General features: G+C 53.5%; 1 protein-coding gene across 2 annotated transcripts; it reads left to right on the forward strand.

The window, feature by feature from the left end:
* The first annotated feature begins 5,786 nt into the window (after positions 1-5,786).
* On the forward strand, positions 5,787-12,783 carry CFAP410 (cilia and flagella associated protein 410). Of its 2 annotated transcripts, XM_075760715.1 has the most exons (7): positions 5,787-5,944; positions 6,812-6,830; positions 7,512-7,558; positions 8,327-8,556; positions 9,222-9,393; positions 10,014-10,107; positions 11,697-12,783. In XM_075760715.1, the coding sequence occupies exons 1-7, from the start codon at positions 5,868-5,870 to the stop codon at positions 11,820-11,822; spliced, it is 765 nt and encodes a 254-aa protein (XP_075616830.1). In that variant the 5' UTR covers positions 5,787-5,867; the 3' UTR covers positions 11,823-12,783. The 2 variants fall into 2 exon arrangements, with proteins under 2 accessions (XP_075616830.1, XP_075616829.1); XM_075760714.1 differs by lacking the exon at positions 6,812-6,830 and having other exon boundaries at positions 5,813-5,944; positions 7,478-7,558.
* Positions 12,784-15,316: the final 2,533 nt, after the last annotated feature.

A 15,316-nucleotide genomic window follows, 5' to 3' on the forward strand; every position in this document is an offset into this window, starting at 1 on the left:
CGCCTTTGGTTCGCTTGTGTTGCAGAAACTTTAATGGCAATTTGTTTCCCAGTCCTTGGTCTGTATTTATAAAGCTAGGCAGTCCTCCACCCTCAGAGACTGCAAAAGCCAAATCTCTGCCCGCGACACTCACTGCAGAACCAGGCACTGACCCGCAGGGTCCTCGAGCTCTTCCCTTTCACCAGCGGGACCAAGGAGACACCACCGGGGATAAGGAAAAGGGACGGCTGATCAGAGCGCTCTGATCCTTTCTGTTCACACTTAAACTTGGTCATCCAAGAGCTACCAAAGCAAACCTACCTTTCGGCAAGCATCTGAGCCCACTGCTCTCGGCCTCTACAACAGTGACGCAGATGTGTGAGATGATCCCAAGGAGATTATCTCCCTGCTCCCAGAGGCACCCAGAGACGCTGCCCTTCCTTTCCCTTTGCGCGGGAAGCGCAATTGGATTTAAGAGATGTTTTCTGATTTGCTCGGACCATTTCCAGCTTGCATTTCTAGGACGTGAATGTGCATGCTACATCATCTTCAGGTGCAATTCATTCCTTGGAAGAGATCCCTCAAAATCTACAAACAGCTCAGGTCGCACGCTCTGGTTTCAAAGCATGTTTAGACATGACTCGGGTTCAAGCCGTGACTGTCCGCTCTGTGCTCATTTCCATCTGCTCTTTCAGCAGCAAGGTGAGCCAACGCTCAGGGAAAAAGGTTATTATTCTTAGCAGGATCGGTTCTCCGATCCCTTTCCAGCGAATTACTGCACACGTGCTTGGTCTGGCACAGTTCTGGGTAGCACAGAGTCAGGAAAAAGGGGTGCAGCGAGGTGGTGGTGGGTACTCGCACCCACGCTGCCGCTGGAAAGCTGTTTGAGAAACTGGAGTGTCACCCTTGGCAGCAGAGCCATCAAATGCCAGTTCACTCATTATTTTTGAGCTGGCTCGCTCCCAAATGTGGTTTCTGTGTGCTCTAGTGATCGTGTTGGTGTGCTGTGCAAGGCGGTGTGGGGGTGAGAAGAGGCGGAGGGGGAGCGGGGAGCTGTCAGGTTGGCTCTGCAGCTGCAGACATGTTGGAATTGGAGCTGAAAAAAAAAAAAAACCCATCTTTTCGTAACTTTCAGAAGTGCGGATTTTTCATAGGCTGCAACTCAGTAAGTAAATGCCAAAGAATTAGCAACCCTCAAGTGAGCATCGCTATTTGCCTTTTACATCATAAAGATCTATTTGTCAAAACAATAATTTTTCCTCATCTCGCATTACTCATGGGAGTGGATTTTTCCCTCACTTGAATTACATATGATATCTGTTAGTCATTCGAAGCTGATCATAGGCGGTTCATCGTTCTTGCTCAGCAGCCTTAAACGGCGCAGGATAAAAACCTTTCATTTTCGACATGTTTTACAAGAGCTACTGCATTTGTACTGTGCCCAGCGTGTACGAATTCCATTAGCATGTAATTTGCTAATTTGGTACGACAGCTGACCAGGAACAGAAAAATACTGATAAAAACATATATCAGGTGACTTTCATTCCATCAAGCATGAAAAGAGACAATGCTGGTGGATTTATTAAAAAATATTCAAACGCACTTGAAATCAGGAATTTAAGGGTTTTTTCACTTGTTTCCTTTATATATTATCGGTTGAAAAAAACCTTGCAAATATTAACACCAAGAAGTCAAACTCGCTTAGCACAAATATGGCTAATGCAAATCCGAACACTGCCAAGTCCACCTTACTGCAGCGGGACTGGATGGGCGATTAGTACTTTGCCCAGCTAGGGAACAGCCGAAAACTTCCCACCCTGAGGTGCTTTTGAAGCAGCCCCGTCTGCTCCAGAGACCCGAGCAGTGTAGACACGAGCCATTCTGCTCCACTCGGGATCAGCTTTGGGGATTATACGTAACTCCTGCTGCTGGCCAGAGTGGAAATGCTGTTCTGGGAGCTATCACAGCAGCTCCTTGCCACGAACAGGTGTTTTCTACTCAGGACTTTTCACTTACTCTTTGTTCCTAATCTTTAATCTTCACTTAAACGTTCTTAAATTCTTCACTTAAATAATCTTAATCTTAATCTTTGTTCTTCCATGACACTGACCTCCTAAAGGGGGATGTGAGGAAGGAGAAGGATTGAGAGGTAAAACAACTGGGCTGCAAGGGAGATTTCCCACGCAAAGTGGCGTTGTCCTCAGCAGATCTGGGTGGCAAAGACACCTCCCTGTACCTTCTTGTGCTCTTCTCTGGATCCTTTTTAAAATGTAATTTTTAAAAAACTACCAGATTTGCAACTTGGTTGTGACTTTAAAATCTAGAGTATTATGTGGTGCTGTAATCCACCAGAGTCTGCAATGATCAATGAAGTCTTTTGAAGGATTTCTCTGCTTTTTTCCTTTTTCTTTCTTCCCCAATACTTGTTATTTTATTCACCCCCCTCCCAATAAGTGGACTGTGGTCAGTTCACTACAGCTCCTGCTGTGTTTCGGCTCCCTTCACTCTGCTTCACTAATTCTGTGGGGTTTTTTCTTCAGAAAGGAGGAAGGCAAGAGGGACCCTTCTGCCCCACCTTGCGTCTAATGTTCTTCCCTTTTTGCATGTTTGTTGGTCTCTTTGTAAGGAAGGGACGTATCACCCTGATCCCTTCGGGCTCCTTCCTGTGAATCTCACAGCATCGCACGCTCTGCATAAAGACGCGTTAATATTTTCCTTTGATTATATGCAAACCAGCAGGATCCCAATTCCCATGTAAATGCATTCATACCACGTGTATTATTGACAAAAAGAACTGATAATAACGGTCTCTTCAGAGCACTGTGAGCAGTGGAAATCGCTTCTTAGTTTGGCATTTCAGCTGTAACCAGTGACTAGCTCTGTCGACGTGGCAAAGCACTATAATCCGGGCTGCAGCATCCCAGCAACGCTGCTGTGCCATTTCTGTCTTGATTTAATGACAGCGTATAAAAGAAAGGCAAGAAATGCTGACAGAGCTCCTGCCCAGGAGTGAAGAAGAATCTGAAGAAAGAAATCTTCAATCTATCTGGTAGCCTTCGCCTCTTCACTCTTCACTTTCTAGTCTGCACAGTAAATTGAATACCTGTTCTACACAGTTGGCTAGGAGAACAGCAAGCTGCTCCGATGAGATTAACTTTTAATAATACAGCAATTTGCTATATAAATAACTTGCAAGTTCTCGATGTAATGCTTTCTGTGCTTTAGCTTGACGTGATAGGGATGTAATTTTAAGCTATTGTTTATTGAAGTAGCCCAGTTTGATTTCCTTTTACTGTGGATGGCTGTTCATATTTACTGAGTGAGACGAGTCTTGGCTGTCTTGAAATCCCTCATCCTGGTCAGATCTGGAGCTGTGCGATGTCCCAAGATGGCTTCGGGAGCACTTGCCATGGTGTGCACACAGCTCTCCAGTGAAGCAGTGCTCGTGCTGGTGTGATCGTACGGGAAAATCTCTGCAGGTAGAGACTGCAGGTAGCAGGAGCTTTCCTGGAAGTCTTCCCCAAAGCTCTTTTCCAGAAAGAAAACTTGCCAACACAAAAAGTGTCAACTTGGCACAACCAGCGCCTGGGAGTGCCCACCTCCTTCACTGGCTCTGGCTGAAGAGGATGCTTCCCAAAGAGAAACCTGAGCCTCTGACAGAGCCTGCGTAGGTCTATGGTGATGTGCCTGTCTCCATAATGACAAGATTTTTTTTATTAGCTCTTACCAAACCACAGCATTTCCTGCCAACATCTAACCAGTGATCCCATCCAGTGTTGCTGAGCCCGGAGCAGTGACGGTTGCACAGAGGGAATGTCCTGTGGGTGCAATAGCTGTTGGAAAGCTGCCACGAGCAGAGCATCCTCTGAACCACAACATGGTCAAGCTTGCCATGACGTTAAGTTACGTTGGAGCAGTTACAGGAACAACTTGCTGCCTGGAGACGACCACTGAGAGGTTCTCAAACAAGTGGAGCTTTTTGGAGGCCCGCCCAGTGGCTGCCCTGAGGGGGTGCTCGCCCTTCCCTGCCGTACACTGGGCCGCAGGGGAGGGAGCACAGCTCATCTCCAGGAGTGCTGACCACCTCTCTGGTGATAGCAGGATAAAACGGGTTCTCCGAGTGCCTCCCCCAAGCCCATCCTGCTCCTTCTACCCCATTTAACAGCTCTGCCTAACCAGGGTGATGTTGGTAGGGACCAGCTTCTGGACTACATAAAACTGCTGACCGCAGCTTTCCTGGACCCTCCACAAAGCAATTAAAGAAGTGATTGTAGGTTCATTATTTAAAACACTGAGATAGAGCTGAAAAGAGAAAGCGTGTCTGCCACACAGCGCAGACCAAACTGAAGATACTCTAGATACGAGCCCAAGCGTACGAAGAGCTGAATGAAACGATCTTTTGTGCACGTTTCAGTTGCGGGAGAGGTGTCAGAGCAGACGGAGGAGGGTGTGTATGTTTAAACTGACTGAACTGTAGTTTTGTCAGCAAGAAGAGTACGAAAAATCTCTCTGTGGCACTTAGACAAGATTCCTTAATCTACTTAGTTTGCTTCAGGGACAGGCTTCACTGCCAACAGCCCAGCAAAGCAGGGATGAGGCTGGGATTGCGCAGCTGGGCAGCTGTTTCTATATTCCACTGGAAGTGAAAATAGCCTGGGGTTTGGAGAACCAAGGTACAGCAAAGCTGTGTACATCACCGTTCCTCCCGCAACGCCGAGGATTCGGATCCTGCAGCTGCCTTCACCGACACATGGCCCAAGCAGCCAAATGCCGTGTCTCAGCAGCCACCTCCCTTGCGTCAGCTGGCCGGTTAACAGCTGCGCACAGAGAAGTCACAAACTCCAAAAATCGCTTTAGTTGCCTCCAAGTGCTTGGATATCCAGCTCTAAAAACCTCAGTGCGACACCTGTGCTCTGGCCTCCCCGCCTGAGGTCCTGGCTAGCTGAGACTGAAAGAAGAAAAACACAGAGGCGCTTATCCCACATTTTCCCTGTTTTCAGGGTGTCCATCGATCCCAATAAATGCATCTCTTGCCCCCTCGCTTTACCCAAAACCCACCAGCATAAACAACTAAATAACCAGCAGCCCCCATCCTGCAGAATAAGGCAGAAACATGCAGAAAAAACATCGGGAAACTCCACATTAACACCATATTTTGGACCGTGAGCCTTTGCTAACCACGCCGCTTCTCCAGGCCTTTTCATTTCAGCTATTCCCGGTTCAGCCTCCGAAGCCCCTGACGTTACAAAATGAAGGCCCATCACCCCAATTTTACCCCAAAACGTGATGGAGGACTGGCCTTGGGGCTCCTCGTGCCAGTACAGTCAGCGATGCTACTTATATTTCTATATATTAATATAGAAGGTGGTGTAGAATTATGTATAAATATATATTTTTAATGCACACTTTATACACATAGATGCAGAGGTATATATACTCATGTGTAAAGTTAGATATAAATATATACCCATAAGGGCGCAGCTATATGTAGGAAACCTTCTCTAATAAGATGTTATGAAATGGATAATAACATTTACACGTCAACATGAGGTAATTACATAAAACCGCACCTGGGGGCACCCAGCCTGCCGCAGCCATGACAGCTAAATTCAGGGTGGGCAGAGCCCAAGCAGGAGACCCGAGGGCCCGATGGCTGCCGCCGCTCCCCGGCTCCCGGCCTGCCCTCCTCCCCGGGCGCCTTTCCTCCTCTCTGCGGACCCCCCGGAGACAGGCTAGGGAAGGGAAGGGAAGGCTTGGCCATGCCTGGTGAAGCTCCGGTGGCAGGAATCGGCCCGGCCCGCCCCGGCCGGGAGGAGCCTGCGCGGGCGGCGGGGCCCGCCCCTGGCGACGGCGGCGGCTGCGGCGCCGCGGCCCGGCCCGGCCCGGCCATGAGGCTGACGCGGGCGGCTGTGCTGGCACGGGCTAAGGCCGCCGCGCTTGACGGTGTCCGCCGCCTCAACTGCTGGTGGGCGCCGGCGGGGACGGCCCGGGGGGGGAACGGGCAGGCCTGGGGGGAACGGCAGGGCTGAGGAGACCGGGCTGGCCTGGAGGGGGAACAAGCAGGCCTGGGGTGAACAGGCAGGGCTGAGGGGGACGGCAGGACTGAGGAGACCGGGCTGGCCTGGAGGGGGAACAGGCAGGCCTGGGGTGAACAGGCAGGGCTGAGGGGGACGGCAGGACTGAGGAGACCGGGCTGGCTGGGGGGGAACGGGCAGGCCTGGGGTGAACAGGCAGGCCTGGGGGGAATGGCAGGGCTGAGGAGACCAGGCTGGCCTGGGGGGGAATGGGCTGGCCTGGGGGGGAATGGGCAGGCCTGGGGGGACCGGGCTGGCCTGGGGTGAACAGGCAGGCCTGGGGTGAACGGCAGGGCTGAGGAGACTGGGCTGGCCAGGGGGGGAATGGGCAGGCCTGGGGGGAATGGCAGGGCTGAGGAGACCAGGCTGGCCTGGGGGGAATGGCAGGGCTGAGGAGACTGGGCTGGCCTGGGGGGGATGGCAGGCCTGGGGGGAATGGACAGGCAGGGCTGGAGAGGATGGGCAGGGTTGAGGGAATGGGCAGGACTGAGGTGCAGGCAGGGCTGGAGGGGAATGGGCAGGCCTGGGAGGACTGAGGAAACAGGCAGCAGGCAGGGCTGGAAGGAGGAACAGGCAGGGCTAGGGTTGGGGGGGACAGATGGCTGGGTGGTTAACAAGGAGACCCATGGTTGGCCATGTCAGAGCGGCTTGGGTGGGTGGAGGCCGTGGGCTGCGGCTGTGCAGCCTGGGTGTGGGGGCAGCGGGTGCGCAGCTGGGCCCTGCCATGCTCCCAGTGACTACCTGCTCTCCTCCCACAGGGGCAGCCACCTGACGGATGTAAGTACCGCACAGCCCCGCTCCAGCGAGGAGGGACCCCGTGGCTCCCGGCTGCCATCGCTGAGCCCCAGCCTGCGGCCTGTGCGGTGCTGCTGGAGGAAAGCCATAGCCTGGACTGGCAGCTGGAGCAGGGCAGGGATGGGGCTGATGGGGCACTGAGGAGGGCGCAGGCCTGGGTTTGGGCTGGCCTGGTGCTGGCGAGCTGCAGAGCTTTTCAGGATTGATTAGCATCTCATTAAAAAAAAAAAAATAAATTGCTGTTGTTTCCAGAGAGTGTTGGAAAATTCCTCTCTGAGGCCCTGCACAGACCTCTGGACAGTGGGACCCTGAGTCCTGCCTCATCTATTTGAGGCTTTAGGAGAGGGCTGTCTGGGGTAAGAGGGATGCCTTCTTATGTGCAGTGGCTGGAAAACCATCTCAGACTGCAGAGTTGCTGGAGCAGAAGAGCGATGTGGTGCTGGCTGGTGTCTGTGCTTCCCCTCTCGGGTGGAGAGGGCGGAGGAGCTGCTGACTCTGCAATGACTGTGGCAGCAAATCTCTGTGGTGGTGTTAAGCTTGGGTTAAACTGAAGCAAACCTAAATTCCTGTTCTTGCTTTCTATCTTGGCTTGTTAGTGATATAAATTGCTTTTTTTTTTTCCCTGGGAGTGCCAACTTGCTGTTTCTGTCTCTTCCTGCCCAGATATCAATATGCCGGGATTTGCCCAACATCGAGGTGATCACGTTCAGGTGAATGTCGGGCTGCTGGCCTTGGAGGGGACGGGGGAAATGGCCTCATGGGGCTGTGGCTCGGCCTTTGGTTTCTTAGCACCTTTCTGTGGTTATGTGTCTGAGCTGCCTGCCTCCTCTTGCCTGATTTCTCAAGCGGCAGAGATGCAGAAATGATTATTCTGGTAGTTCCTGTGCACCTCTCCCTTTGCTGCTCGAGAAAATAATCCTGATTGCGAGAGGTGTTAAAACCTCTTAGGATTGTTGCTCCCTAAGTCCTGTTCCATAGTTTAGATGGGATCTTCCAGGCCTCTGTATGGGGCCGGTTTGCAGAACGCTTGTTGAAATCCCTCATGGATCTCACAAAACTTTTCATTTCCCTATGCCTCCCCCCAACACACCCATCCTTCACCTGTCCTGGGGATCCCGTGGAGCCAATGTTGTCTGTGGATCTGAGCCTGTTAGCATGGAAATCTTATATGGATTCTCCTTCAGTGAGCCTGGGGGACTGCTACAGAAAAGGGTGCAAGTGACGGGTGTTTGGGGGAAGCGAAGGCTGTCATCCTCAGCAGAGAGGAGAGCCTGCTTTTTTAGTTCTTTCCTCTGTTTAGAAAGGTGAAACGCTATCTTTTTGTTCTGTGCAGCACCATAGGTCCCTGAACATCCCGTGTGCTGCACCAGTGCGAGGGCAAGGGGGGGGGCTCGAAAGCCGCTGTGCTACAGGGGCTCTGTGCTCCCAGCAAGGGAGGGATGGGCACTCTCGTCTCTGATCCTACAATCTCTCTCCAGTGTGAACGGCATCTCAGACCTCGAGCCACTGAATCAATGCCAGAATCTGAGTGAACTCTATCTGAGGAAGAACAACATTACAAGCCTAAATGAGCTCTTCTACCTCAAAAACCTACCCCGGCTGAGGGTCCTGTGGCTGTCTGAAAATCCCTGTTGTGGGTCGGACCCCCACCGCTACCGAATGACGGTGCTGCGTAACCTACCCAGCCTACAGAAGCTTGATAACCAAGGTGGGTGTCTGCAGGTAAACGAACGGCCCTAAACCGTGGGCAGGGTGAACTGTGGAAAACTGGTGATGTGTTGGTTCCTCTCCTTAAGGTGTCCTTTGACTCTCCCTTGATGTGGTGGTGATGCTCAGCCAGGCGGGATCTGAGGTTGAGCATCGCCTCCGCCAGATCCACCGCTCCTAAGCTGTTTTCTCCCTTCCCTGCAGCGTCAGAGTTAACATTAGCGGGACTGAGAGCGCCTCATTATAGCTGAGACAGTGCCGCTAATTAGTGGTTCTTTTAGAGCTCTCTCCTTTGCTGTGGCAAAACAAAGATTCTGTAATTGGATCTGCTATCATGAAAACAAAAAAAAGAGAGGCTTTTCTGTCTGGTAGCAGTAATTTGGTGGCTTTTGGAGCCTTCTCCAGAGACAAGAAATGGCAAAGCATGTTTGCATCCCTCCCTGATATCTTTCCCACTTTGAGGGACTGGTGACAGCTGCCGGCATTCTCCTGCAGGACTTTTACTGCAGGACAAGGATGAAAGCCAAAGGCCAGTGCAAAGGACAATTTTTGGACCAAACCCCTGCGGTATACCTCTGTACCAGCAGTACGTGCCTCGATACAGATGCTGTCTTCCTGGGCTGTGCTGGAGTTCATCGCAGCACGGTTTTGGTTTGTCTTTTGCAGCTGTGACGGAAGAAGAACTGTCCCAGGCCCTGGTTGACGGCGAGGAGATCACGGCCCCACCAGCCAGGAGGAGCGTGGAGAATGGCTGCCCCGAGTCCACTGAATCCAGTGCTGCTGAATCCACAACGGAGACCGAGAGTGAGCTGCTGAACTTCAGTCTGGAGGAGACAAAGTGAGGGCTTGCTTGTGAGCTGTTAGAATTTCTGGGCTGAACTCGTGTGTGGCATGAAAGGACCTTGGCCAGCCAACCCTGATACTCCGTGGGCCGGGCCTGCAGCTGGTGCAAATTCCCGTTGTTCCAGTTAACCGTGGTGGAGCTGTGCTGGTTTAATAGCGCTTGTGGGTCTGGTTCTGTATCTGCAAAACAGGCTTTTCCATAGGTGGGTACTTGCTCTCAAGCGTGTCAGCTGCGTGTGCAGACAGAGATGGATCCTCTCTGAAGTGTGAGCTCCAGCCTATTCCCGCTTTGCGACGCGATGCACGTGTCAGCGCTGCGGCATGTGTTGGTCAAGTGCAGTGTTACGTGGTCTGCAGTCCCAGCTGGCGTCAGGCATGGGAATCTGTCATCCCAGACACCTTGTAGCAGCGTCCTGGTTTACACTTTATAGCTGTGAGGCTCTTGCTACGCGTGGGAGTTTTGCTTGGGGTGTTGTGGTGTGTGAATAGGCGTGCCTTGAGTCCTTCAGCTGGGTTCTTCTTGCATGGTTGCCCATGATTAGAAAGGATTAGCCTGGCAGAGGAAGGTTCTGCAAGCTGGTCCTAATAACATTTGTTCTTCCTCCCCTTCTTTAGCAAAATTCGAGAGGAGCTTGGTATGAAGCCTGTTCCCAGGGATAAATTTTCCTCCTTTTCACCTCGAGAGACAGACTGCAACCGAAAGAAGAGAGTGAGTAGCTTTTAAAGACCAAATTGCTTTTCATTGTGTGCAGCTCTGGGCCCCACACTTCACGAGGATGTTAAGGTACTGGAATGTATCCGGAAGAGAGCAACCAGCTTCCAGCTGGTGAAGGGCTGGAAGGCATGTCCTGTGAGGAGTGAGGAGGACTTTGGGCAGGGCTAGTTTGGAGAAAAGGAGGGTGACGGGTGACCTCGTTGCTCTCTGCAGCTTCCTGAGGAGGGGATGTGGAGAGGGAGGTGCTGAACTCTTTTCTCTCTGGGATCCAGGGACAGGACGCCTGGGAATGGCTCAAAGCTGCACCAGAGGAGGATCAGACTGGATGTTAGGAAGCATTTCGTTACCGAGAGGGTGGTCAGGCACTGCAACAGGCTTCCTGGAGAGGTGGTTGATGCCCCAAGCCTGTCAGGGTTTAATGCCCTTAACGACGTTCTTGAACTTGGTCAGCCCTGAAGTGGTCAGGCAGTTGGACTAGATGGTCGTTGTAGGTCCCTTCCAACGGAAACTATTCTGTTCTATCTTTAAGACATCTTGCAATGTAAAGAAAGCCTGATGGAGTCTGTCCTCTCGATCTGTCTGCACACAAGCTCGTGTGTGTCCCTTCACTGGGGTTGTGCAAAGAACACGTGGCAGTTGGGCAGCGGCTGAAGCGCAGCCAGCAGACTGTTGGCCTGGTGGGAAGGAGACTGCTGAATTGAAAGCTTAGGTGGTTCCTCAGACCCCTCCATGGTGTAGCCTTGGGGAAATCTCATGGGTCTTGGCTGTTCAGCTGGGAATTGGTGTCTGCGGGGCTCGGGGCCATCGCTTTGATCGGCACAGGACAGCCTGGGTGAGATCTAGATCATGGTCTACCTCATTTTGGTATTAGTTGCCTGTGATCTCTCTCTCGTTCATGTGTTATAAGTGTATATGAGTGTATTCCATAGCAGCATCATGAGTAGTACCGCAAGCTCTGGCCTTCAGGAAAAGATTAAAAAAGGGGAAGTGGCCACAGATTGCAGCTGGGGACATTCAGGTTGGATGGTAGGAAAAGGATTTTCCCTAGAAGGAGAGTTATTTAGAGCGGCTGCGGAATCTCTCCCTGGAGTTTTTCAAGACGTGGTTTGACAGAGCCGTGGTCTGGTGTTGGCGGTAGCCCTGCGTGGGTGGGACGTTGGGCTGGAGGCCTTCAGGGGTTCCTTCCAGCTCATGCTTTGCGATTCTACCAGCTCTTCTTCCTCCTCAGATCAGAGGGCTCGTGTCCTTTCCATCCCACACGCAGTCATGCTGGAGAGAGAGGGCGGCTGCTTTTGAATGGCCTTTCCTTAGAGAAGCCAGTCGGGAGTGTGGCCAGGAGCCAGAGGCATGTGGGCAGTCCATGCGGGACTGGGCAGACGGGTTTGTCCTGCATTCCAGTTGTAGTCGCTGCCCATGTGTGCCCCGAGGACTTGGTTGATCTGTCCCTGTAGCTGCAGGTGGCTGTTGCAAACTGGTGGTGGTGGTGGAATTCTTAGAAAGAGCAGCTCTTTGAAAATCAAGCGTCCTTTTCCAGGTTGGCGTTAACATGCTTGTATAAAGCAGTGTCTGTCTCGCCCCGACAGAACAATGTCCTGAACGCCATCCTGCTTCTCATGAAGGAACTGGACGCAGAGGGTCTGGAGATCGTCCAGCAGACGGTGGGCAGGAGGCTGCAGGCCTTTCGGAAGAAGGAGCTGCAGGAAGAGTGACGGTGCCCACTACAAACCTCCCTGGAGCACCAGCCAGCCCCAGACCCGCAGTGCCGTTCTGCCCACGCATGCCTGGCTGCAGCCAAAGCCTCGGCGTTTCCCGCTGCGCTTTCCCTGCGGAAAGGCTGGGATGGGGTGCTGCTGGCTGCCCCTGGAGCTCCTGACATTCCCCCCCTGGCTGTGCACATCACGCTGGGGCTGGCAGCACCTGACCTGGCTCTCCGGAGCTTTCCTGCTTGCATGGCAGGCTCCGGTAATACACGTCCGTCCTGTCGCTGGAGCTGTTTGATGGGAGCTGCTGGGGGAATCAGCAAAGCAAAAATGAGCAGGGCTGCAGCGAGAGGTGCCGCTGTGCTGTGCGATCGAAGCGGGGTGGCAGAGCCTGCTGGCGGCTAGAAAGGTCACTGCTTGTCACAGACTAACCCTCGGCCAGCCTCTGTGTGGGTGCGTAGCAGGCTCTGAAGGCAGCTTCTACCACAAAGGTTTGGTTTTGTGAAGTCTGTTGGGGAAACGCAGCCTGAAATGATCACCAGGAACTGTGTGGTGCAGGTTGTGAAGGTCAATGTCAAATTCTTAATTTACCTTCAACTCCTGATGACTTCTGGTCCTCGTTAGCGCAGGCAGCATCTGACTTGGTGGTCAGGCGGCCTAAAGAAAAGCTCGGTGCAGCCTAGGTGAGATGGAAATTACTCTCTCCCAGATCCTGAATGCTCGGCTGCACTCTCACCCCCACGTGCCCCTGCAGGCATTAGAGCAGCTTAAGGAAACTTAACGTCAGAGTAAAAAGCTCCTGTGCGTTTTGCAGTTAGGAGAAAATGAGCCAAGCATTACTGTCCGGTTGCACAGACATCAGGGGTGGCGTTTCTCTTTAACGGAAAAAGCTGCATTTACTAAGATTTTATAGAGCCATTAAATACAAACTAAACCGTTGTGACATACCAAATAAAACCAATTATCCCTCTAGGATGTGTAAGTTGTGGCTGGGGTTCAGCAAACATAGTGAGAACAACTGACTCTGGGCATTGCTCCATTACGTCTGGTTCACAGCTTGCTTTGTTAGCCCTGCGGAGCAGGAGGAGGGCTGTGGGCCCCCCTGCCCTCCCGCTTCACTGGACCTGTGAAACGGCTGTTTGGTACTGCGCTGAGCTGCTGCGGGGCTGCTTTTTCAAAAGCTCTGTGCTATTTGGGAACCTTCTTGCAGCCACAAGTCCGTGCCAAGCGGAGGAAGCACAAGAGATGGTGAGCAAAGCTCGCTTGCTTGTGCAGAGGTGCAAAGCCTGCCCGGGCAGCACGATGGCCCATGCGACACGAGCCCTCCGTGCCTCTCAGTTGCAGACGCGGTGCTGCGCAGTGCATCACGGTCTTCCCATGTCGCTGCTCTCCCTGTTTGTACAGGTGGCCGAAGCCCTGTGTGTCAGGAAGGAACACTTGGGGATGGTGACAGTCCCATGTCCCCAAGCCTGTTTACTTGACCTCGGTGGGAGGGGGGGACAGTTTGACACTCATTGCTAGGGTGCCTTTAACTCCTCAAATGACCTAATTCTTGCCTTCTGCATTAAACCCAGCTGCATTTAAATGGCCAGTGTGATTTATAATAGACCAGATTGCCCTTGACAGCCAGGCCTCAAGAGATCCATCATTTTGTTTGCATCTTGCCCTTGTGCCAAAGGCAAGTCCTCTCCCAGGCCGTCTCGGCAGTCTGCTCGGTGGCAGAAGTTGCGCCTGGTCGAGTCGGGGAACAGGGGAGCTGCCGTTTGGGCGTGCCAGAACCTCCCCAGCTTTTCTGGGAGGAGTGTGATCAAAGCTAGCATCATCGTTTGTCATTTGGGCTCGGTTTATGGTGAAGGTGGTTAATGAAGCAATCACCATGGCCTGAGGCTGCTCTGGCACAGTTCCTCCCCTCTCTGCTGGAGAAGTTGGGCTGCTAATCCCCGACGGCAGGACTGTCCCTGAGCTCCTTGCCGCCTACGTGCCGTGCTCGTCATACTTGGCCGGTGCTGGTGCTCCCGCTGCCAGGCAAGCTGCCCGCGATGCTCCCGACCACTCCTTGCAGGGTGACCCCCCGGGGAAGCCGGGGCTGGGCTGCGTGTGCCGTGGAGCCTGGGGGCACGGTCACTGCGTCCCCCTCCTGCTCATCCTGGCAGGGCACGGGGCGGTTGCCCCCTATGGAATTTGGGGGCTGTGCGTGTCTGTCTCCCCACCCGCAGGAATTTGTCACTCCAGGCTTTTTTTTTTTTTTTTGGGTGGAAATGAGGTGTTAGGCTGCAGTGACCTCTGTCCCCAATTGTATCCAAACGTGCCGCTGGTCTGAGCGTGGGGACACCCCCAACCTGGCTGCTGGAGGGCTGGGGGGGCCGTGCCAGCCCTTCCGCTGCCCTGCTGCTGCCGAGAGCACCAGGCTGGAGAAAACACGTGCTAGAGAGGAGCCGAACGCCCGGGGCCTGCCAGCTGCGCCCAGGCACGAGGCTCCACCGGGGCTACAGTACAACCGCGGGGCTTTTCGGTGTGACCTGCCTTCACCCTGACCTGCTGTAGTGGGGGATAACGAGCGGTGAGGGCAGACGTTTCCCGGTCATGGAAAGCGCCAGTGGCTGGCTGCCCGCAGATGCAGATCCGGCACCGTTTGCTTTCAGAGCATCCCTGGGGGCCGTCGGAGGCCGACGGTGAGGCAGGCGTCTGTGGCTGATGAGAGGTCCCGCTTGGGGCTCCTCAAAAGTGGCACAGGGGACGGTGGAAGAGCCCGTTTCCCACCCGCTGGTGCTGGGAAGAGCGGCCAGGTCTCTGCCTGGGCTCCCTGGAGCAGATACTCACTTGGGAATAGCGGCGATGCTGCCTCCATGAGCAAGGTCAGCTATTTCTCTGCATGTCCAGCTCTGGCAGGGAAGATGATACAAAAATTATCATCTTCCTCCAGAGCCTAAAACAAGTAACGTGGCCAGCTAGGGGAAAAGCACTGAAATCAAGGGGGACTTGTCACTTGGGGACAACTCCCCGGAGAGGAGAAAGCAACTGCATGTTCGACCCAAAAGACCATGGTGCATCCTCATGCTGGCGATGTCCCAGAGGCTGGAGCCGTCAGCCGAAAGCCCCAGGAGGGAAGTGGCCTGGGAAAGTGGCTACATGCAGCCGTCTGGCATCGGCCGAGCGCAGCGGAGCTCGGCCAAGCCCGAGCGCTGCACGCGGGAGCCGGCATGCTTGGCAACCGCCCTGAGAAACTGCCTTTAACAAAGACATCGCTTTGATAAATCGCTTCTGCGCTTTCTTTGAAGGTGGGAACCAAAACAAGGGAGAAGCAATTTTTCTCTGAGACTGCGAAGTCTGCCCACAGAGGGATGCTGACCTTGCACCCGCCACAGCCCGGCTGGGGAGAGGCCGCCCACAGTCCCACTCTCCCAGGCTTTGAGGACGTACGAAGCGGGGAAACGTCCTGGCCTGGCATTAATCCGGCTCTGGCAAACCATATGGCTTTGCTCATCCGCATCCTAACCCCAGGT

The sequence above is a fragment of the Balearica regulorum genome, chromosome 9, assembly GCF_011004875.1.
Source record: "Balearica regulorum gibbericeps isolate bBalReg1 chromosome 9, bBalReg1.pri, whole genome shotgun sequence".
Lineage (NCBI taxonomy): Eukaryota > Metazoa > Chordata > Aves > Gruiformes > Gruidae > Balearica > Balearica regulorum.